Here is a 24,168-nt window from a genome sequence, read left to right as displayed (position 1 = left end):
TGAAAGTTGAAAACCAAAAGTGTCTCATTGATGACTACCCTACCCTACGTCAAGAAACAAAAAAAGATAAGACGAAGTTTGTCGTGTAAGGCTTGCTTTTTGTAAAAATCATACTTGTCTAAAAAATATTATTTTATTGCTACAACTCATTCGAACCTTACAAAGTTGTCTTATCAGAAAAGTTTCCGCTTTGCTTTATTTAAAAAAAAACAAATTCAAACCACTTTTCTGTAAAGTGCCAGGCACTGCTAGATAATTATTTGGATTCAGAAGGGGAAATAAATTTAAAAAAAGAAATCTATTCCACGTCCACGGGACAAATTTCAAATAACAAGCCTAACTTACCAAATTTTGAAGCAAAAAGTATCACAAACTGCTTTATACATAACTACAGTTCTGAACGAGGGGGACGTCACTCCGCGCTAACACACTAAAACGCACAAAAACGAGCTCGAAAAGCATCAACGCTACTCATCGTGCCGAGTTTTCACATAAGGCCACCCTAAAGCAAGTTATCGCAAGTTAACGCGCGTTAAAGCGAGTTAAAGCGACCAGCGTCTGCTCGACTTTTGAACCAGGGAAATCTATCTTGCAACCTTGCCGTCGAGCAGTTTTTGGTCATGTTTGGCAACTCGGTATTTGTTTTGGTTTTTTTTCAAGCAGTTTTGACAGAATGAAAAAAAAACAAAGCAAAAATTGCGATTTTTTGTCAACGACCGGAAAAGTTTGCTCCGAGGTGATCGCCCGGCTGTCCTCGTTTGTGGGGGCCATCGCGATCGGCAATCTGGTAAAGAGCACACTCGGCCCGGAGGGAATGGACAAGATTCTGATTGCGCACGGCCGTAGCGCCGGCAGGTTGAGGTCACCAACGACGGGGCTCGATTTTGAAGGCGGTCGGCGTAAACATGAGTCGCTTTCAGGACGACGAGGTTGGCGATGGAATGACTTCCGTGACGGTGTTGGTGTCAGAGTTGCTGCAATGCTGAGCGAGGCGGAAAAGTTGCTGGAGCAAAAATTTCCCCCTCAAACGAGTGCGGCCAAGCAGGCGCCAAAACTATTTGCCGGCTGTTGCTTGGAGGATTCGTTCCTGGACAAGGGTTTCCTGTTGGACAAGAAGACCGTTGTGCCCAAGCCGAAATGCATCGTGAACGCAAAGATCTTGATCGCCAACACGCCGATGGACACGGACAAGATCAAGGACTCGATGGTGAAGATTGCTGAGCTGGAGGTCACCGAGAAGGAGAAGATGAAGGACAAGGTGATAACCAGGACCAGGCTCGTCTCGGTCGTTGCGATCTGTTCGAAAGTTTGCATCGATGTGATCGCCCGTTCCAGCATCTGCAGGACACGGTGCCGGAATATCTCGCAAGGAGGCAAGTTGCTGCCCAACAGAAACTTCGCCCCAAAGTGGTAAGCGGAGGAATTTGGAGGAGATTTCGGTGGTATTCGAGGAGGAGAAAAAGTTCATGGGTAAGTTTTTTTTATCCGGCGAGTTTAAGTTTTATTTTTTTTTAATTTGTTGGTAGATTCTATCGAACATTCCGGTGTCAGCGCTCAATCGACATCCTGCTAGGCATTGGCATTTTAATGCGACTCGCAGCAAAACAGTCCGGCGCGCTGCAGCTGGAGAATCTAAAATTTAAGGTGCTTCTGTCGGCCGCTGACGAGAATCTGGAAAAGCTAAGCAGCAACTTATCTGGGAAGAGCCGACGTGGTATGCGGTGTGGAAAAGTAAATGGTAAGCCTGTTCATCTGAACAAGCATTTCGATCGAAAGTGCATACAGTTTTTTTAAAAATATTTTTAGACGTTTGTTGTTGTTGAACACTGAGCCAGAACAGAACACTAGATATATTCTCGCTGCATCAGAGAGTGCGTCGGCCGCCAAGGACACACTTAACCAGCTGGGCAGCATTCCGTGGAAGATCAACAGCGAATGATGGCGTTGTTCACCAGAGCAGCATCTCCATGCTGGACCTTTCCTGCCCTCCTTGTCGCCAATCGAAGAAACCGTTCCGTGCAGTGAATTGACCGGTTACGATTGGTTCATCCTGATGCGCAAGAAGATGACCCACTGGCGCAAAGCTCACCTGATTCCCCCGCACCTGAACCACTCACTCTCTCCTTAGTTCGGTATGATTTTGTACACATAATTGAATAAAATCCTGTTTTTTTTCTGTTGATACTGTTTATTTTACTTTAGCTTAGAATTTATTTATGCATTAATACAATAATTAAGAGCGATTATAATATCAGATCCACATGAAATTTTTAGGGGTTGTTCGGTAATATATAACTAACATCTGGGCTGAATATGAGCACCCACACCCACACGTCTTCATCAGCACTTCAGGTTGTACAGGTAGATCTTCGTTTTACCCCTTGTCGGCCGCGTCCGGCATGTTAAACAGCGTGGCCGAGTCCTTGACCAAAAAGCTCAAGCGGGATCCACCGCCGCTGTTGGGCGCAACTGCGACGGTCTCCGGAACAATGGGAGCCTGTGCCGTCTGCAGTCGATGCTGTCCTCCAAGCTTGCCGCGTTGCCTGTATGCAGCGTTATTGTTGTCCACAGCCAGTCGCATCAATCATGCCGATGTTCGAACGCTTCGCCCTGATTCTCACTAGCCAGCTCAAGGATCTTAATGGCCACTTCCAGGTTTCCAATCTTCTGGTCCTTCAGAGTGTCGCGCGACCTTTCGATTCCTCCACCATGAAATCGACGAAAGACCGACCCGTCTCGAATCGCTGGAACAGGAACCCTTCGAAGGCGCAGGAAACGGTTCCGACGGCTGATCTGTCCCCACCGGTGTTGCCCTCCGCAGGTTCATCGTGGTACAGCTCCGTTAGCAGGCTCTTCGCAGCCAACGACGGCCCCGGAACACGCCCGTTTTCATTAATGTTCCGTTCGGAAGTTGCATCAGCACAACGCGGCGAGAATCTTGTTTCCTCCTAGAGCGCCACCGTTTTTTTACCACCATCCGTCCGGTGACGGAGAAAAATCTAGCAAAACAAACTGCTCGACTGATTTGACAACGAGAACTGTCATTTGCTCTTGACAGTTCTCGCTGTCAAAAAAATCGAGCAGTGTGATGCGAGAACGCAAGAAAAGGCAAGCCAAAAAGCAAGTTATCGCGGTTAACGCGCGTTAAAGCAAGTTAAAGCGGAAAGGTGAAAGTGAACGCTGCAAAGGTTTGAAAAGGAAGCTTTATCGCTCGGTTAGCGCGGAAGTGACATCCCCCTCGGTTCTGAAGTTTTTTTTTAAAGATCCTGTAAACATGTTTTTTTTTTGTTTTTAAAGGGTTTGCGTTAAAAAATGTAATGAAAAATAAACTTTGACACATGTTTGCAACGGCCTTAGACAATCTTCAGCAAACACATCTTATCATAGTAAGATGCAGAAATCGAAAAAAAAACAGAAAAATTAAGAAAATTGCTCGAAGTCCTATAAATATCACGAACATACTCGCCACCGCCCACGGCTCCTTCCGCTCGATCGCGTCCAGCGTCCAGTTCATGTCCCGCCGACATCGCGACCCTTCCAGCGATCCCAGGGCGTCCGCAGCAGCGCCAGCAACACCCGGTCCACCACACTAAACTGTCCCCGATCTCCGGCAAACAGTTGTCCCTCTTTTTGGTCCTCCTGATCTTCCTGGTCTATCAGTGGAATTATATCCTTGTCACTACCGGTTTCACTCCCGGCCGCAGGATTCTTGGCCAGCTCGGGCAGAATCCTGTTCCGACCGATCGACTGGGGATGGTCGTTACTACTGGCATGATCAACCTCCGACTCAAACACTTCACTGCCGCTAACCCCAACCGTCAAAAGACCCGCCAAAATCAGAACCACCAGTGGCACTTTCATTTTCACAATCTTCGACTGTTTGCTCCCTGACCTCGAACACTTCAAACGTATCGCGACTGTCCAGCAAAAAATATCTTCCAAACACCCGTAAGGACTCTTCACAACCAGTGAGTGACTCCCACCGACTTCCAGGGGGCTGTCCAGAAGTGTCGATCGCGCGTCCGTTCCGGGCCACGATCCGAATGGGACTGATCACGGCGAAGTTTCGCGCGCTCCGAATTCAACTCGATGATCAGCAAGCGCCTGTCAGTGTTTCCAAACTGGCTGCGTACTGTGTCTGACCGCCAGCAGCAGGTTTTAAAGATTTGAACATGTGAGCAACTTCTCCAACCGTGATCGTTACACCCTATCCAGAAATCATTATTGGCTGAGTTCGTTATCAAACTTTTTCATATTCATATGATTATTTTTCTTTTTGGTAGTATTTAGCCTATTCTACCACCTCTTTTACCTATCTAATTTTTTCATGTTTTTATAGTAACTTTTTGAATTGTTTGCTTGTTTTTCAAATTTTCTGCTTTAGAATGGCACCAGTATCATTTAAATTGTAAAAAAAATGCATAGAGGCATAGTTTGGGACACTACAAAAATTACTCCCAAGTAACAAGCAAAATGCTTCTACTTTTTAGCAGGTTTTATAAAAGATTTAAAATTTGCTACTCGGTGTTGTGATGATATTGAACAAAACTTTCAAGATTTACGATAGAAATCTCTTAAAAGTATCTTCAAGAGCACTTTAGAAGCATGACACATAGTTTTATGTCACTCTTCGTTGTTTGACTTGAAGTTATCCCAGAGAGGTTATTTTTAAGACCATTTTACATTGCCAATACTGCCTTAAAACTGAACTAAAACTTCTCCGTTTAATGAAAGCATAATTCAAGAGTCTTTGAACTTGATCTGTCAAATCTCTGAATATTCGTACAGTCAGTCAGTTTAGTGACCTCTCCGAAACGCAAAATCGGCACGACGCATCCGGACCAGAATTAGGCGTTTCGAGAATGGAGAAAAATGTCCCGCGGAGTGCTAGTGTTTTTATTGGTTTCGTGTTGATTACGGTGACTAAAAATGTTCGTTATTTCAATTTTTTCCCTGTGATTTTTTTTTTCGACAGGTGCTGGCCGAAGAAGCCCACCCGGTTGAGGATCTGGATGCCGGTGCGTGCCGCAAGCTCCTGTCCGGCGCCCAGAGCAAACTTTCGTCGGCCTCTACTGATGTGGAACGCGCCGAGGCTGAATTGCCGTTGAAGTGGCCAAGGCTCTCGTCAAGGCTGTCGAATAAGGTGCGAGCAAAACACCAACCTGCCGGTGAATCCGTGTCCAGTACCCGTCCTTACATTTAGATTCAAGTGCGAGATCAGTGTTTTCTTCAAAAGTCGCGGCCGTGCAATGAATAAATAAAGAGATTTGAAAAATAATTAACACCATTGTTTTAATCCAACGACAAAAAAGCATTTCCAAAAATCTTTTTCGGATCTACCTCCTGCAAACAAATATGTGCATGCGCTACGGTTGCATTACTACGCGTTTTGCTCTGCGATAAAACCGCATTAAAGCTTGCTGCAGTCTACATGTTCTTACTTAATCTTGAACAAGAGCTTCTCAAGAAACATAGCTCTAATAACTGCTTTGAGTAAGAGAGAATAGATTTGATGAGATCAGCCATATTAACATGAAAAAATAACGCCCAAAAACGGAAGCCATGTTGATTTTTCTGCTGATGTAGAATTAATTGTTACATTAAAAATTACAAATCAGAGTAATTTTGAAAGATTCATACCTTCGATGCATATTTTTTGAGGCATCCAAGAAAATTGATCAGTGAAATTTTATGGCAAGAATTTTACGATAAAAATGGCTGCGTAAAGTCACAGTTATATTTATTTGGTTATTATAATATAATTATCGGTGTAAGCTTAAGTTCATCGGCCATTTGTGAATTATTTTCGAAAAGATTAAATGGATTTCACCAAATAAAATTCAGAACTGGGTTTTCTTCGACAAATCTTTTTTATCATCAACGAGACCAAATAAGTTTAAGTTCACTTTATTACAGTCTTGAAGATCTCTTCTATGATGTTATAAATTTTTGAAGCTTGAGAATAAGTTTTAGAATAGCAATAAAAAGCATTTGCAGAGTATTGTAAAAATCAACGTCAAAGTTGCTTAGTTTTAAATTACTCCGCATAAACGCTCTTGATAACCTCCTAAAATAGTCCACTTTGCTCTTAACTCAGGTTTAACGCTGATTTATTGTTGTTCTGGAGAAAGTTTGGTTTTATGATAATTTTTGGCTAAGATAACTTGAATCTATCTTTAAGAAAGTAATAAAACTTAAATTGTTACTTGGGACTGCTTACTTCTTTTTACCTAAAATATAGGAAATGTTAGTAAAAAAAACACAGTCAAAGTTGACCCTTAAAAAAAATATGTTTTTAGTTTAAGTCACATAAAACAAGTCAAACAGCCAACCCTAAAATTTTCTAAAATTTTAAGAGTTCTTCTAATGGTGGAGTTGAGTTGTAGATGGTTAAAGTGCGGCTGAACAACAACAACAACATCAACGAAACATCACGGTGCGGTTCAAGCCCTCCGATGTTTAGTTTCGTGATCTGCATTACATATGATCGTGCGTGGAAGCCGGCATTTTGCGGTAACCGGCAAAGGCTTGTGTTCTTTCTTGCAATGTTTTGTTGTTATTATTCTAGATGATTCAAAGCTAGCAGTAGAATGTACAATAAGGCTTTCTAGTCGGAAATTTACCAATACATTCAAAGTATGTTTACATTACAGCTGGACGATTGTTTGCATCAGGTTTCCTATCTCTTTCTAGAAAAGTTTTTGTCAGGCGACTTCTAGCTGGTTTTTGACCTACCGCCCGATATGTCAGCCAACATACTTCGCAGGGCTGTGACAGCTCGAGCTCGATCATTGTTTGCATCAGGACACTGTGACGAGAAGTTCATCATTTTTGAGTTAAATTATATTTTTTTCACTGGGCCTAGAAAGCCTTATAAAGTTGCGGGAAATTTCTCACAAAGGGTTTCGATAAAGGGCATTGCATCTTCTTTTTTGTTTTGCTTTGTTTCCAACATAAATAGGTAGACCTCTGTTGCAGGTTATCATCGTGCAAACCTTTTCGTCAATTTTGCGAAAAGGCATGGAAGGGAAAATTCAAACACAAGATTAGTTGTAGAAAAAATTGGCACGTGGCCGCCCACTTTTGGCCATAAAAAAATCGTTCTTCAATATCTTGGGCACTGATCTCTTAGCCTCTCTCTTTTGCTTCTTCCCTGATTCTGCATATTCAAGGTATATTTGCTACAACCATTCGTTATTGTTTAAGTGTTATCAGCGATTCCACTTCAAACAGGAAATCTCCAAGCCAAAATTGCTCTGATTATCGTGATATCGACGAAAAATGCAATGTTTGACCACCCTATTTCGGATAGGAGCACCCTAATTGCCATGCGAAATTTGAGCCAAATCGGAGCTTTTTTGTTTAGGAGACTTCCTGTTTGACGTGAAATCGCTGTTATCAATGCACAGTGGTCCAGATCGCAAAATTAAGTGGAAAATAGATTTTTCGAAAAATGGTGACGTTATGGAGCTTTGGTGTCTTCAGAAGAGTTAATGCAAATGGAAAGGGGGAACTTTTGATTTGGTTGAAAACTAGGGAGGTTCACGATTAGGGTGATTTTGAAAATCAAACTTAACAGGGATATTTTTTGGGAATTTTTTCGTCTTCTAGAAAGTTGTTGGGCTGGCCAATTCAAGCAACTTTGCCCAAGACACCAAAATTTTATCTCGTAATCTACGCCTTCTATGACCAAATTTATAGAAAGCATCTGAGCAAACCTTCAAAAATCAGTTTTTTGAACGTGGCAATTCAGGGTTAAGTTTTAGAGAGTATTCGAGGCACTTTTAGAGCTCTAAAAACAAACATTTTCAGTTTTGATATTTCAATTTGGACTTAAGGGTCAAAAGTTACAGCGATTTTAGGTAAAAAGATTCAAATTTAAAACTTAAATATCTCAAAAAGGCGCAATCCAAATTTTAAGCACCAGGTTACATTTGAAAGAGGAGATCTAGCACTACAAAAGCTGAAAAAATCTCAGAGGTGTTTTTCTTTAAACTCGAGATATCTTCATTTGAAAAAGTATAATTTTCTAGGAAACCATATGGGACCACCTAACGAAATTCGAAAATTGTCCAAGTATATGTTTTCCATGTAATTTTGCCCGCTGAATCTGAATCTGCCCTCAGAATTTAGCCAAAGTGTCAACAAATCTATTTTTGGTCATATTTTGGGTTTAAATGATAATTTTACATGGAAACCCAAAATATGGCCAAAATTGATTTGATGACACTGGCTCAATTCTGAGGGCAGATTCAGATTCAGCGGGCAATTACAAAAACATATATTTGGATAATTTTCGAATTTCGTTCGGGTGGTCCCATAAAGCTTTCACTTAGAAATTATACTTTTCAAATGAAGATACCTCGAGTTTAAAGAAAACACCCCTGAAATTTTTCAGCGTTTGTAGTGCTAGATCTCCTTTCCAAATGCAACATGGTGCTTAAAATTGGCTTGCGTCTTTTCGAGATGGTGGGTGGGTCTCGTGGCGCAGGGGTAGCGGCTTCGGCTGCCGATCCCGATGATGCTATGAGACGCGGGTTCGATTCCCGCCTTATCCACTGAGCTTCTATCGGATGGTGAAGTAAAACGTCGGTCCCGGTTTCTCCTGTCTCGTCAGAGGCGCTGGAGCAGAAATCCCACGTTAGAGGAAGGCCATGCCCCGGGGGGCGTAGTGCCAATAGTTTCGTTTTTTTTTTTTTTTCGAGATATTAAAGTTTTAAATTTGCATCTTTTTTACCTTAAAATGGCTGTAACTTTTGACCCTTGAGTCCAAATTGACATATTAAAAACTGAAAATGTTCGTTTTTTAGAGCTCCAAAAGTGTCTCCAATACCACATTTCTCTAAAACTTAACCCTGAATTGCCACGTTCAAAAAACTGATTTTTGAAGGTTTGCTCAGATTCTTTCTATAAATTTGGCCATAGTAGGCGTACATTACGAGATAAAATTTTGGTGTTTTCAACAAAGTTGCTTGAATTGGCCAGCCCAACAACTTTCTAGAAGACGAAAAAATTCCCGAAAATATACATGTAAAGTTAGATTTTCAAAATCACCCTAATCGTGAACCTCCCTTATTTTCAACCAAACCAAAAGTTGTCCCTTTCCATTTGCAACAACTCTTCTGAAGACACCAAAGCTCCAAAACGTCACAATTTTTCGGAAAATCCATTTTCCACCGGATTCGAGAGGTAGAAATGACAGTTCTCCCATAAGGAATACATTGTAGAAAAAAGGTACTATATTATTTTAAAAATAGTTTTAGCCCAGTCTGTTATTCAAGAATGGATGTTTAATTTTCAACACATCAATTCAAAAACATTTGGATTTATCTCTTAATTGACAACAATCAAACAATTAAAATAGTCTTATAAAAAACAATAATTTCGATGATATCCAAAAAGGACAATTCTGTAGTTTTTTTTAATGTCAAAAAAAATTGTTTAACTTTTTGAGTGTTTTTGAATGTCCTGAATCATGGTGGTTTAAAAAACAATCAAAATTCAATTACACTTAAAAAACGTTACATTCGACGTCATCAGTTTGTCCATATAAGTCTCCATAAGATTTCGGTAATTTCAATTTTTTTGTTAGGCCGATGCAAATATTTTTCAAAGTTTTTGTCCCTCAGCTCTAGCCGGGGTCGAGGAGGAGAAAAAATAAATAAATATTGAAATAACAAGCCATCGTTTCAACATTTGCATCGAAAAAGTGTTTTAAAATGCATTTTACACTAGTTTAGTTATTTTGTAATCAATCTTTTTCAAAAAAATTAAGATTTGTCGAAAACAACAAATTTAGCGATTTTTTTTGCGATAATAAATAGGGATAGTGATTTTTGCGATTTCGCGGAAGCCGCGTAATCTGTGAAATCTGCCCTTGGCCATGAAATGTTGTAAATAGCGCGAAATGCCGCGAACTAAAAAAAATCCGAATTGCTCCTCAGTTGGAATCATTTTTTTTAATAAGGCCGTTGCAAATATTTTTCAAAGTTTATGTCGCCCCCTCCCCTCCCTTTAAAGTTGGCCTGAAAAATCAGGGGCAAAAATTTTTTCGAAAAACTTCAAAATTTTAAAGAAAATTAAAGTTTAACCAACTGAAAACCAGTTAAAATGCATTTTCCCGCGTTTATAATCATATTTAGCATGTTTGAACCCCTTTGAAAACATTTTAATTTTTCATAAAATACCAATGTACAGTCCCACAAAAAACAATTTTTGGGAAAAAAAATTCCGTCAATACCTCGATATTTTCAAAACTAATGATTGGAAAGCAACTGAACGCCTGTAAAAAGCATTTTAAAACACTTTTTTCATCCAAATGTTGAAACCTAGGCTTGTGATTTCAATTTTTATATTTTTTTTATTTAAGGTAAATATTGAATATTGAATAATCTGTAACTTGTGAAGGAATTTTTCAATCGATTTGGTGAAAAATAGGTACCAGTTTTAAAATATCACCCATTTTTTTTATTTACTTTTTTTATAATACCGTTTGTGTGGGGCACACGCATGAGAGCGTGCCAGTCTATGTAGAGTGCCTATTGCACTCTCGCAGTGACAACAGGGAACTGCTCGATGACAGCGTACGGCTGCCAGTCGGGCAGTCGCATCTCAGCAAGCGGACAAGCGAGAAGCACGTCGCGGTCCGTGATCACTCCCACGTGGTGGGTGATTTCCTGGAGGCAGTTTGCGGCTACACATTTTGGCGACCGTGGCAGATATTTTGCTTACTTTTATAGCAAATCCTGCAGTTTTCACTTTGAAATCATCCAGGAAATCACCCACACTGCGTTTCTGTACCGGTATTTTTGTTTGTTTGGGTAAGTGCCGTACTTATTGCGGTTGGTGTTGTGCGTTAGTGATGAGAAAATAGTAGTCGTTGAGAAATGACACAGTGTTTGTAAAGAACACCTTCGGAGAAGATTTGCCGCATGGAAAAAATTGTGGTATGTATGGGTGCGAGGTCAGGAGACCGAATTTCGGAAAGGAAGAGTGAAGTCTGATGGACCACTCAAGGTGTGTGTGTGAGTTTGAGACCGCACCACCAGAGCGAGTTTTTGAGAACAGCTCGGAAGAGAAAGAGTGAAGTCTGATGGACCACTCAAGGTGTGTGTGAGTTTGAGACCGCACCGCCAGAGCGAGGTTTTGAGGACCGCTCGGACGAGAAAGGGTGAAGTCTGATGGACCACTCAAGGTGTGTGTGTGAGCTTGAGACCGCGCCACCAAAGCGTGTTTTGAGACCGCTCGAATGAGAAAGAGTGTAGTTTGAGGGTCTACTCAAAGGTGTGGAAGAGTTTGAGACCGCACCACCACAGCGTGTTTCTGAGGACCGCTAGGCAGTCATAATTTCTAAAATCGATCGTCTTAAGTAAAGGGAAAAAGAAAAGTTAGCGCTTACTACTAAAAATAAACAAGAAGAGTGCGGTAGATCAGACCACTCTGTAGAGTTAAAAGAAAGGTGTATTTTAGAAGCCCACTCTTAAACGGAGAAGGAAGAGTGCATTCGTAGGGACCGATTGGAAAAGGGAATAAAAAAGAGTCGCTGATCGGTGGATGAGGATTGTGAGTATGTTCAAACATGTGCTTCGAACTACTGAGTGGCTTAAATCGCTCAGAGTGCGCCAGGAACGTAACAAATGACTTAGTTGTTTTCTTAGACTTGTGTTTTCATTAAGTTGTACATTTTGGTTATGTAGAGTCTGGTTTTCGCAGAAAATGAAGCATGCCAACTCAGTCACGTTCTAGCAAAATTCTAGCAGAGTTCTCACAGAGCTGGATATTCTTACAGCATTCTAGCAAAACCAGCTCTGCTAAAATATTTCGGGTCTGGGAAATACCTTAATGTGGGTTTAAATAATTTAAGATTTGAGAAAGATCAATCGAAGGTTACCGTGACTAGTTTAGGTTTATCGTTTACAATAACTGGGTGCCGGGTGTTAGAGACAGGGGAGGTTGAGAAAATTAGACAGAGAGAAGGTTAGATAAGGACAGAGTTAGAGAATGAAAGAGTTTAGTAGATAGGTATAGAAAGATAGATAGGGATATATAAAGGGAATTATATAGAGAGAAGGTTAGATAAGGAGAGAGCTAGCTTATTAAAGAGTTTGGTAGATAGATAAAGAGGGAAAGATAAATATAGATATTTAGAAGGATAGAGGGATAGATAGATTAACATAGAGAGGTGAACCGCTCGTCAAAGGGAAAAGGAGAAGCCGGTCTATTTGAAGAAAAAAGAGAAGTGTGGAATTATGTGAACCACACGGTAAAGATAAAAAGTCTGATGAACCATTGGGAAAGAAAAAGACAAAAGTGTGTTCAGGCATCCCACTCAAAAGAAGAGAGGGAACAGATTAGTTATGCGAAACAAGATCTTATGTTAGAGAGTTTAAATCATTTAATCACTCAGGAAACGGAACAGGTAAATTATAAAAATTTTGCCCGATTTTAGAAGGAATCTTAAACGACGGCCTAAAAGAGAATTAGAAAATGTTAGAATGATGACCTTTTGTGAAAAGTGAAAAGGGGAAAATGATGAAAGAATTAGTTTTTGCGAAATTTGAAGTCTTCGGAAAACTTAGCGAAGGAAATTTATTTTAACAAGCGTTGATCAAAAATGTATTTAGGCGGACGAGTGATAAGAGAAAATGGGAAGCGTGATGGTAGAAATATTGTCAGCCTGTATGGATCAATCAGACCGCGCACTGGACTAATAATCCAGTGTTAGTCAGATTCCGCGGCGAACACAAAAAAACTCCTAAGTGTTAAATTGGTATTCGCCATTCCGGAACACAACAAAGGAACCTTTTTATCCGAAACATTTTCATAGATACTTGCCCATGTTAGTTTTAGATGTAATATGTACAATTCAACATTACATCAAATTATTTTATTTTAGAGAGGAAGGGAGATGTGTGGGGCACACGCATGAGAGCGTGCCAGTCTATGTAGAGAGTGCCTATTGCACTCTCGCAGTGACAACAGGGAACTGCTCGATGACAGCGTACGGCTGCCAGTCGGGCAGTCGCATCTCAGCAAGCGGACAAGCGAGAAGCACGTCGCGGTCCGTGATCACTCCCACGTGGTGGGTGATTTCCTGGAGGCAGTTTGCGGCTACACACCGTTAACTGGGACGAATCGGGATGTACACTTTTTTTTAGAAGTTTCAAATTTGTTTGTAATGTACTGGGTGGGTCTCGTGGCGCAGGGGTAGCGGCTTCGGCTGCCGATCCCGATGATGCTATGAGACGCGGGTTCGATTCCCGCCTTATCCACTGAGCTTCTATCGGATGGTGAAGTAAAACGTCGGTCCCGGTTTCTCCTGTCTCGTCAGAGGCGTTGGAGCAGAAATCCCACGTTAGAGGAAGGCCATGCCCCGGGGGGCGTAGTGCCAATAGTTTCGTTTAGTTTCGTTAGTTTCGTACACATTTTGTTGCTCTGAATTTGGCCAATTGACCTTGTCTGCCTGTGTGGATCAATCGGACCGCGCGCTGGACTCACAATCCAGAGGTCGCTGGTTCGAATCCCGAGGCGGACGCAAAAAATTCTAAGCGTAAAATATAGGTAATCGGTGCCCTCTCCCCGTGCCATACCTTCACACTTAGGAGACCCGGGAGGCGGAGTCTTGTTGCAAAAAGAACGATACACACCTGTGGATCCGTTGACGAAACCGCAAGGTTTAAGAGGGCCACATTATAAGGTGTTACGCGTCGATTCCGTTTTTTTATCCCGATTGACCCCAGTTTACGGTACACATTAAATATGAAAATTTCAATGTGCGACCTATAATACATTAATTCCGATGGTTTGAAACAAATTGTTGTCAAACGAACGGGGCTTTTTTTAAGTTAGACACCCTCTTAAGTGTCGTGATAAGGTCCAGCTTGTGATCGACGTTGTGATGGTACGCTTCCCTTTACTGCCCATCATTGAAAATTTGGCTATTATGCCATGACTGCTGTTTCGAGAAAAACACGGTTTAGTGTTTTGGTGTATAATTACTTCAAATTCACATAAATTTAAGAAGTAATCACGTAAAACCATTCGTGTAGTACTCGTATGTTTGGCCGATGACAAAGATTTTGTTTATTTGAGGTGTGTGTTGTTAAAACGCTATTTAATCATAGTAGCCGGTTTTCGTTTATTCCTTCGTTCAAATCTGCCAGTTGGCAAAACATTTTGGCTAATGTGTGACAGTTTGTGAGCGATGGCCAACGCGTTGCAGCAGCTTCAGCAGTACGGTTCAGGATCGGATCCGGATTCTGAAGAAGAGGTTCCCGCGGCCCTCAAACGTGGCAGAAGGGAGCAAGTTGACAAAGCGGCAGCGGGCGACAGCGGATTCCAAAGACAGGAAGCGGAAGAAGCATCATGTAATCCAAAACAGCTGCGATGATTGCCTCTACAGTTGCCGGACCAAGATCGATCTCGAGCGGCGGCAGCTTTTGAACGAGAGTTTCTGGGCTCTGACGCCGAGTGGGCAGAAGCATTTTATCAAAAAATGCGTTACACGTCTCGACACTAAACGCCGAAGGGTGCATGATGCTGCTCCCCGTAAGATTTTTTCTTACAAATATATGTTGAGCGACTCCCAGTTCACCGAGCAGCAGGTCTGTGCGGGATTTTTCTTGAACACCATTGGGTATGGTAAGCAGAGCAGGTAATTTATGGAATAATACACCGTGTGCAGCGTATCACATTTTTTTTTTAAACTTACAGTAACATCATAACTCGAGCTCTCTCCAAAGATGTAACAGCTGAGGAGACTCTGGAACAGCGAGGAACCTGGAGACGCAGCAAGTACACGAAGCTTCACGAGTTGGTAGAGGCTGATATTGCAGCGTACAATCCGGATGTGTCCCACCATCGCCGGGAACATGCGCCCAACGTGAAATACTTGCCATCGGATTTATCTGCCAAGTCAATGTACACTTCCTACATCGCTCAAACAACGGACGAGTCCGGCAGGTGCACGTACCAGTTCTATTGCGCAAAACTGAAAGCAATGCACATCAAGTTCACCAAACTGGGGCAAGAAGAATGCGAGGTTTGTGAAGAGCAGTCCCAACACGAAACCGAGTCTGGCCACGAATGTGACGAGTCGACAGAAGCGAATACGATCGAGTGTATCAAGTGCCGTTCGTGGATCCTGCACAAAGTGCGCTCTCGGACGTCTCGTGAAGAGTACAACCGCGACAAGACCAACCAGAAGGCACATGTCATGTCCGTTGATCTGCAGAAGGTATATATATTACCCACTCCTTTGATTATATATTTATTTTGAAATTTACTCGAACAGGTCATTCAAATTCCAAGGATGGAGGGTTTCAAAGCTGTGCTTTTCACGACGCGGATGAATGTGTTCAACCAAACGTTTGCTCCAGTCGGCGGTGCCATAAACGGCTCGGTTTATGGATTCATTTGGGACGATGCTACGTGCGGCCGTAAGTCGGAGGACATTATGAGCTGTTACATCCGCTACCTTCGGATGGAAAAAGAGAAGAAGCATGTCGTGTTGTGGCTAGACAACTGTTCTAGTCAAAATAAGAACTGGACATTGTTCTTAGTCATGATACTGCTCGTGAACTCTGCCCTGGTTCAAACGAACGTCGTTGAATTCAGTTCTTTGAACCAGGGCACACCTTCATGTCCGCCGACTCTTTCCATCATTCGGTGGAACGACGGATGAAGGCGGCGGAGCGAGGACACGTGCTGACGACGGACGATTTCTTTGAATGTGTGAACACAGCCCAGCAGAACGCGGTTGCCGTGCGGATGGATCCTGCCGACTTTTGCTTTTGCGAATTGGAATGCAAGCAACCAACGAAGAAGCGTCCGCGTCCGTTGCTGAACACGGTCAAATACGTGAAGTTCGTTAGAGGGTCATACGATTTCATCTACGGCGAAGACTTTTCCGGCCAAACTGCTACCTGCAATCTGTTTACGCGCGATCAGCTCCGAACGATTAAGTCACCGAACTTTGATTTTGCTGAGAAACTTCATTACCGTTCGACACCGTGTGGAATTGAATCGACCCGACTGCAAGCCATTAAGGAAAAAATTGTTCCTCTGCTCCCTCCAGAGAAGAAAATGTTCTGGTACACGTTGCCCGAGCGTACGTCGAACTAAGTTAATTTTGTTCTGAATTCTGTTATGATTCTGTTATTTTGTTCATTAATAAAAACCTATTCCTGAATTACACTTATATTTATGTGTTTTTATATGATCTATTTCTAAAAATGTTCCTTCATCCGTTACACTTTTCAAAATTCAATCATTTAAAGCTTGTTTTAAATAAGTAAATTTTTCTATGCGTTTTAAATATGCATTCAAATTTTAAATTGATTTAAATATCAAGCTTTTAAAGCAATGATATAAGTTTATCAAAATCACAAGTTATTACCGTCAACTAGGGTGAATTGGGACTACAAACTGAGTAGTGAAAGCAGTTCGAGAGCACTAAAAGTTTAATTTTGTTGTTCTGTTTCTGTTCTCGATTTAACGAAACCAAAAAAATATGTAAATCAAAACATTATGCAAAACTAAGTATAAAACAGATGTCCCTACATGCCCCATGAAACACAAATTTACCCCAGATGACCTTAAGTCATGTCCAACTAAACCCACTTTAAAATATAAGCGTTATAAAGGGTTAAAATAAAGATAACAGCCAATAAATGGATAATAGCCAAATTTTCATTTATTTGGCATAATAGCCGTTTTGTTTTTTGAATCCGCAGAAGGCTGCATACATTTTTTTTTGAAAAAACGAGTTTCAGCGTACTAATTCGTTAATTATCTACATGTTGGCGCAAAAATCTCAATTTTGAAAAAATGGCATATTAGCCACTTTTTCAATGATGGGCAGTTTACCAAACAATAAAATCCAGAAGGGCGTAACGATCAACAGTTGAGTAGGAACAATCCTTATATAACATTTATTTTTAGAAGAATGAAAAAATGTATAAATATTACAAACTTACTCGCCACCGCCCACGGTTCCTTCCGCTCGATCGCGTCCAGCGTCCAGTTCATGTCCCGCCGACAGCGCGACCCTTCCAGCGATCCCAGGGCGTCCCGCAGCAGCGCCAGCAACACCCGGTCCACCACACTAAACTGTCCCCGATCTCCGGCAAACAGTTGTCCCTCTTTTTGGTCCTCCTGATCTTCCTGGTCTATCAGTGGAATTATATCCTTGTCACTACCGGTTTCACTCCCGGCCGCAGGTTTCTTGGCCAGCTCGGGCAGAATCCTGTTCCGACCGATCGACTGGGGATGGTCGTTACTACTGGCATGATCAACCTCCGACTCAAACACTTCACTGCCGCTAACCCCAACCGTCAAAAGACCCGCCAAAATCAGAACCACCAGTGGCACTTTCATTTTCACAATCTTCGACTGTTTGCTCCCCTGACCTCGAACACTTCAAACGTATCGCGACTGTCCAGCAAAAAATATCTTCCAAACACCCGTAAGGACTCTTCACAACCAGTGAGTGACTCCCACCGACTTCCAGGGGGCTGTCCAGAAGTGTCGATCGCGCGTCCGTTCCGGGCCACGATCCGAATGGAACTGATCGCGGCGAAGTTTCGCGCGCTCCGAACTCAACTCGATGATCAGCATGCGCCTGTCGGTGTTTCCAAACTGGCTGCGTACTTTGCCTGACTGCCAACAACAGCAGGTATTGAAGATTTCAACAGGTGAGCTCCAACCGCGATCGTTATCGGCGGCTGAACAACAACGAAACTACGCGGCGCGGTACAAGCCCTCCGATGTTTAGGTTCATGATCTGCATAGCATATGATCGTGCGTGGAAGCCGGTATATAGCGGTAGATGGCAAAGATTTGTGTTCTTTCTTGCAATGTTTTGTTGTTATTATTCAAGATGGTTCAAGCCAGCAGTAGAATATACTATGTAGTTCCGGGAAATTTCTCAAGCGGTTCCGATAAAGGACATTGTATTTTCCTTTTTGTTTTGCTTTGTTTCAAACATAAACTATACTGATGTAGATCAGGTTTGTGTAAGGTGGTGGGCTAGAAAATTAGAAGGCTGCAAGCCACCCAAATGGAATCGGCGTTGCGTGGCGTCGAGCAGAGGAAGTGGTGAGGAGGTGTGTGTTTGAAGGTTGATTGTAGTTTGGTAGTTTAGTGCATCGTCACTGCGTTGCAAAAGCCAACGCATAACATTGTGCTGCTGAATTTTTCATCGCTCATCTATAGACAACTCAAAATTGAACCCAAAAATTGCCGTGTGTTGGCCTTCAGGGCAAAAGTTAGCGGTGTTGAAAGTTTGCTATAGAAAACCGTAAAACTATGCGAAAAACTGCGATTAGCCAAAAAGTTAATACCGTAGGCTCACGAAATACCATCCAAATCGGGGCTCCTCGATACGATCTGTGTCACACTGTAGAAAAACTCGCTCTTAAACATTTGTATCTTGAGAAGGAATCTTCTCTTTGATATTTTAGGTTAATGGTACTGATTATGACAGTTAAAAAATAGGGTTATTTCATTGTGTTATTACAAAATAATACGATAAAAACTTTTCAGAAAATTATGAGAAGCCGTTATTCATATAATATAATTTTGTCAAAAAAAAACAAAATCAAATAAAAAATTCCGTAAAGATCTTTATAAAAAAATGCAAGGAAATCAACTTGTGGACCAGATCAAGCCAAATATACTTCAGAAGCAGGAAAAAATAGTTTTTTAAGCCTCGAAAATGTCCATATTGCATTGTTGATATTACTCCATCGGTAATCTAGGGCGAATCTGCGTTTGTAAACAAGCAGTCTACCCCCCTCTTACTTGACGTGAACTGTCACTTGAGCGACAGGGATAGACTGCTTGTTTACAAATGCAGATTCGCCCAATTGAAATGTTACTACGGATCTGTTATTGTCTGCCTTTTTCGCAATTTACCGCGTTCAGTGAGAAAAAGAAACATAACGCTGGATATAATACTGGAAAATTGTCAAATCCCATCGCTCTGAGCCAGGAGGTACCAACTATAGTTCACAAGTCGCTTATTAACTAGCAGTCTGTCTGAGTGACGCGTTGGGAACTAGTTCTACTTGTACTTAGAAACCAATTAACTTCAGCTTCAAGTTCAAAGTCTCGGGGAGCCCAATAGAACTGGTAGGCGTTCCAGTTTCCACTACGCACGACTCAACAGCATTTTACCTGTCCAAACTCACCCCCTTTCGATGCCGATGTCGGCATATTTCAGCACGTCGATCGTAAAATGCCTGCAACATTGCTGAAAAAACACCATCAAAACATGCAATTGCAAGCAATTATCACATTTCGAACGCAATTTTTCTTTTGCACGCAAAAGAAGTTCATAAAGCGACAATCCCATGGACCTGGGGTTAAGCCCATCCATCCGCGCGTAAAAGTTCCGTGACCCTGGACTTTTCGGAGAGCGAAAAAACGGAGAAAGGCTTCAAAAATCCATTCACCCGCAGTAGTTTTACTTCAGGTTTACAAGTCCCAAGGTCACCTTGGTGAAGGCCGCCCTAGTGATCCAGTTCCAGGTTTTTGTTTTTCGTAATCCCGATCATGAACAGTTAATTTTATTTTCTCCTTTCGTACCTGAACAATCGAAATGACAAGGTTGTTTACCTCACTATTCTTTCTAGTCGGAAATGTGAATGTTGCTTGCATTCAATGCGTCCAATAATTGATCTGTCAACCCTACTTTTTATGGCGGCCGCCATTATGGCAAAACTGACAGATGTTGCAATAACCCGAGTAAAAAAGCGAGAGTCGACATTCTCACAACATGCCTGTCGCAACTGCGCATCAATTTGTGATTACATAAGTGTTGTAATGAGCACGGAACCGGTTTGCCTTTCCTGCGGGAGTGGACACGATGACAGACATCGCGCCACGACGACACGGACCGGTTGAAGCTTCCACAGTCTGAAAAGGGTAACAAGGGCACTTGTATCGGGGTGAGATTGCTAAAAATTTTGCACCATCGTCACCCACGTTCAATGAAACAGGCACTGAAGGTCAGCGTGGAAAGTGCGCGTAATTGTGAATGGAGGCGACAAGTTTCACAAAACCGGAATGAAACGGTATCGGTTGTGGCGTTTGTTGAACGTATCTACAAATTTCTTTGGTCTTTTAAATAACCCGTGACATGGCTCTAGATCATCAGATAAACTCAATAACTTAGTTACAGAAGTGAAATTTGTCCAAATTTACAACATAAGCTTATAAAAGAAGAATGTCTCACAAATTTCGGACTTCCAATTTTTGGAAGTAATTTTCATTAAGGTTTCAGACCTTTGATGTCATTCTTTGTGCCATTCCCACTTTTTATACAGGAATTAAGGATCTTAAAAAAATTCATTAAAGCTTTTCGTGCAATTTATCATGTCCAGCTTTGCTTTAAAAAATCATGCAATTATACTCACACGACGACATCTCATTATGTAACCCGACCTAATTACCTTACATTCTAATGTAACCCAACCAAGGGTTCGCGTGACCATAACACCGATAGTATCGAAACAGTATCGGACAAAACCCCTCTTTTATCGACACGCCACGCAAAACCAATCTGTTTTGTTTGTTGTAGTTGATTCGACACGTGTTTGCCTAAACGAGACAACAGGACAAACAGGAAATGCAACGCCAAAGTTTATTTGCACTTGCACACGTTGCTAAGCAACAAACCGTTTCTTACCGTCATTTTCATCAAATAATTACTCTTATGACGTATCATCGCGGCGAAGATTATCATCTTTCACGGATGATCACGTTCGTCGCTAGTCGTAGTCGTGAGTGATAAAAACAAACGAGCCGACTCGTAATGTAAACAGAACAGAAAACCCTTCTGGCGACTGTAATTGACCCCGAGGGGTCATCTTCTTTACGGGTTATCATTATTCTGTCTGCTCGTTAACAACAAGCTTAGCGAGTGCGATCGTGTCCCTAACCTAAAAAGTAACCATATTGTAATTGAACTGTCAAAAGTGATCTCAGAGCCTACTTCTAGCCTATCGGAGGGGAAGGTACGCAGAGATCGTTTTAAGAGGCTTTTGTCACGTGTGTTTCATCGAAATATCTCACGATCTGGTCGGACAATCGTTGCTGGTCGTTACCAAAAAAACGTTAAAAATAGAACCTATAAGAATTTCATCAACAGTGCGGGCGGTGATTTTCAGCTATTTTGAAAGTTTAATCATATCGCTCTTTATTGTTGATTAATTCTAAGGGGAATTGATGGCCACCCGGATTTGTCAATGCGGGAGGGTCGAGCCTGCTTGCGAAAAAAAAAACATCTCATTATTCATTCCGCACGCATGGTGCCCGATAATGACCGTCTATTGACAGCTTTTTCGTTTCGGCCGGAATTTGAGGGGGTTCTGATACTGAATCAGGATCTTTCGCACGTGGATCTGGAAACGTTCTAATGGTCGTACATAAAATAAACTGTAAAAGATGCCATTATTGATTTTTGCAAAGTCACCATTCATAAACTGAAAGGCAGGCTCACTGTCACATTGTCACTTCTCGCTAAAAGTCAAGCGGTATCATCCTCCATAACATTCTAAAGTTGGATAAACAATGCCAAACGAAAAGTGGTTGACCAGCTTTATTTATGTTCGAAATGTGATAGATATCTGGTAGAAAAATGATCAAACTTTTGCGGAATCTCAAAATATTTCAACCAAAGCGACTGTTGAATGGTTGTGTGGAAAAGAACTTTCCATTACGTTCAATTTTGTAAAGGAATAATGCGACTCAAACCACTAATAAACTGAATTCGATATGGCCGGCGTAATCAAATACACATCATAAATGACTTGCATTTCAAAAGAAACATCGGCATCACATTTCTTTTGAAGTGAAGAAATGTAAAATGCCAACGAGAATGGTAGGAATAGAACAAAGACAATAAGCTATACCAGCAGTATTACCATTTATACGATACATTCTTTGCTGAATCATGCCAATTGACCCACTGCCATCGAAACGTTACATCAACATAAAGGATGATCCTGGGCGCATTGCTGATAATTTTAACGATCTCCCCACCTGGAGAATCCATGAAGTTGGTAACGAACGAAACCACCCAGGGCACGTTTCCGTCCTCAATAGCCGTCATTTTGGCACGTCACTTCGCGCACTCCTAATCAATAGGGAGTTCACCGGTCCCGGGAGTGACCTGCACCAGCTAGATCTGCTCAACAAAGTGATACGGCTCATCGATGGCAAGCTGGTGGTTCAGTTCCAGAACGAGATGCGTGAGGGTTTGGTTAGACCATGGTTCTACAATTGGTTTATCGTCGATGGATACGGTAGCTTCCGAAGGATCTTCGAGAAGATGGACTATCGGGAGTACGAGTTTTCTGGATATTACTTGGTAACGATTGCTGGTGAAGTTTCGGACGAGCTGAGTAACTTGATACGAAGGATATTGACGGATTTGTGGACGTTGGATATCTTCAACGTCAACGTAGTTGTTGGTGGAACCATGCGTGAAACCCTGATCTACACGTTCTTTCCGTACACGGAGAAACGCTGTGGAGTGGTTGAACCTGTGTTGTGGGAAAGGTTCTCAATTATGAACGAGGTAGACCTGTATCCCGAGCGGCTGAAGACATTCCACGGATGTACGCTTTTAGCAGGCATGTTGGAAACAAAGCCGTACACAATAATCCGAGAGCAGAAACACGTCCAAGGGTTTGTGGTCACTGGTTTCGAGGGTGATATGATGGACCTGCTTACAGCGAAGTTAAACTTTCGATACGATACAAGGTATCGACGGAATCGTGGGGATTGATGCTAGAGAAGGGAAACAGTACCGGAGTGATGAAAATGATTCAAGATGAAGAGGTAGAGTTTGGAGTGGGTTGTTTGGCAATCACGCAAGAACGCAGCTACTGGCTAAAAGCTGGTATTGCACACTACATCAGTGAAATTCTGCTTGTTGTACCCGCAGGTCGACCGTTTACGGCATTTGAGAAGCTCTTCCGACCTTTTCGGGTGGAAATTTGGTTCCTGATCACGGTTTTAATTACTACTGGTTCACTCACAATTGGATTTCTACAATGCTTCTCCCAAGATGTCAGAGATTTTGTCTTTGGACATGGCAACACGGCTCCGCATTGAATATGATAAACATATTCTATGGAGGGGCGCTGTCTCAACCCCCAAGGAGAAATTTTGCCCGCACGCTTCTTCTGCTGTGGATATTATTTTGTTTTGTGATACGGAATCTCTACCAGGGGTCACTGTTCCAGTATCTTCAGCGTGCAATGAATCATAAGCCGTTGGAGACCATGGACGAGATTCAGCGCTCCGGAATCCCGTATCTGATGATGGAGATTGGAGGGCGATATTTTACTACCATGCCTCATGTTCAGGCAAGAACAACCTTCATAACTCCGGGAAAGGACACACTTGGCGATACGATCGCGATGCTCGGCGCCGGAGATGTCTACGCAGCAGTGTTGACTCCGCTGGACAACGCCGCGTACCACAACAAAATCTTTCCCAAAAGCCAGTTTGTGCTTCGTACCAGGGATCATGTGGCGGCGTTTCCTGTGGCATTGTACTACCCGAAAAAGTCCCACCTGAAGGAGGTATTTGACGAACGGATGCGTCAGATTCAACCGGCAGGGCTAATCCAGTTTTGGAAGAAACGTTACGGAGATTACGATTTTTTTAAGAAGCCGTCCGAGTCCCGCGAGCCACGAAAGCTTAGCAATATTCACCTGGCCGGTGGCTACCAAGTGTTCCTCGGATCGCTGGCAATTAGTGGTATCGTCTTCGCTATGGAATTGCTGTCGGTGCGTTTAGCTCCTTTGAGAAGATTATTACTGTTCATTATGGATTGAATGCAACGCATACCAAGACAATACGCACGTGCTCAATGAACTGCAATTCAACGAGCTTCGACCTTTTGCTGATTGAACAAAAAGAACGGAAAATTCTATTTTAAGCAACGTACCGACGGCTTGTCCTTACAGTTGCATAAAGAAAGCAGAGCATGAAACTAGCAGTATTAGCCGTGATTTTCAGCAGCTGTTGTTACTGCATTGTTCTAGTAAATTCTACGACAGTCTCGTCGCCGGAACTGATAGCAGCTATTATTGATGAATACTACCACGCACGACAAACGCCACTACTAGTGGCATATAATTCATCAGAACTTAA

The 24,168-nt window shown here is 42.2% G+C and overlaps 3 protein-coding genes across 3 annotated transcripts in view; 2 read left to right on the top strand and 1 right to left on the bottom strand.

Moving 5' to 3' along the window:
• Positions 1-17,402, bottom strand: part of LOC6052743 — an 85,812-nt gene extending 68,410 nt beyond the window's left edge. Inside the window, 1 exon segment of the mRNA XM_038265632.1 lies at positions 16,977-17,402. Within this exon segment, the coding sequence (XP_038121560.1) occupies positions 16,977-17,376 (400 nt within the window). The 5' untranslated portion in view covers positions 17,377-17,402.
• Positions 405-2,182, top strand: LOC6054216 (T-complex protein 1 subunit beta). Its single transcript, XM_038249193.1, has 3 exons — positions 405-1,470; positions 1,527-1,738; positions 1,807-2,182. The coding sequence occupies exon 1, from the start codon at positions 674-676 to the stop codon at positions 1,412-1,414; it is 741 nt and encodes a 246-aa protein (XP_038105121.1). The 5' UTR covers positions 405-673; the 3' UTR covers positions 1,415-1,470; positions 1,527-1,738; positions 1,807-2,182.
• A 212-nt stretch (positions 17,403-17,614) lies between the features above and the next one.
• On the top strand, positions 17,615-23,121 carry LOC119770550. The gene is made up of 4 exons (XM_038265623.1): positions 17,615-17,751; positions 22,150-22,692; positions 22,740-22,906; positions 22,952-23,121. The coding sequence occupies exons 1-4, from the start codon at positions 17,615-17,617 to the stop codon at positions 23,119-23,121; spliced, it is 1,017 nt and encodes a 338-aa protein (XP_038121551.1).
• The last annotated feature ends 1,047 nt before the right edge of the window (positions 23,122-24,168 follow it).

The sequence above is a fragment of the Culex quinquefasciatus genome, chromosome 1 (assembly GCF_015732765.1).
Source record: "Culex quinquefasciatus strain JHB chromosome 1, VPISU_Cqui_1.0_pri_paternal, whole genome shotgun sequence".
In the NCBI taxonomy this organism is placed as follows: domain Eukaryota; kingdom Metazoa; phylum Arthropoda; class Insecta; order Diptera; family Culicidae; genus Culex; species Culex quinquefasciatus.
Note: the sequence above shows the minus strand (reverse complement) of the source record. Positions and strands in the feature narration are given on the sequence as shown.

Coding starts and splice junctions, on each gene's coding strand:
- LOC6054216 (XM_038249193.1), top strand. CDS start 674: ATGAAAAAAAAACAAAGCAAAAATTGCGATTTTTTGTCAACGACCGGA.
- LOC119770550 (XM_038265623.1), top strand. CDS start 17,615: ATGCGCCTGTCGGTGTTTCCAAACTGGCTGCGTACTTTGCCTGACTGC. Junction 22,693..22,739: donor GAGCAGAAACACGTCCAAGG/GTTTGTGGTCAC, acceptor ACCTGCTTACAG/CGAAGTTAAACTTTCGATAC. Junction 22,907..22,951: donor CAGCTACTGGCTAAAAGCTG/GTATTGCACACT, acceptor TTGTACCCGCAG/GTCGACCGTTTACGGCATTT.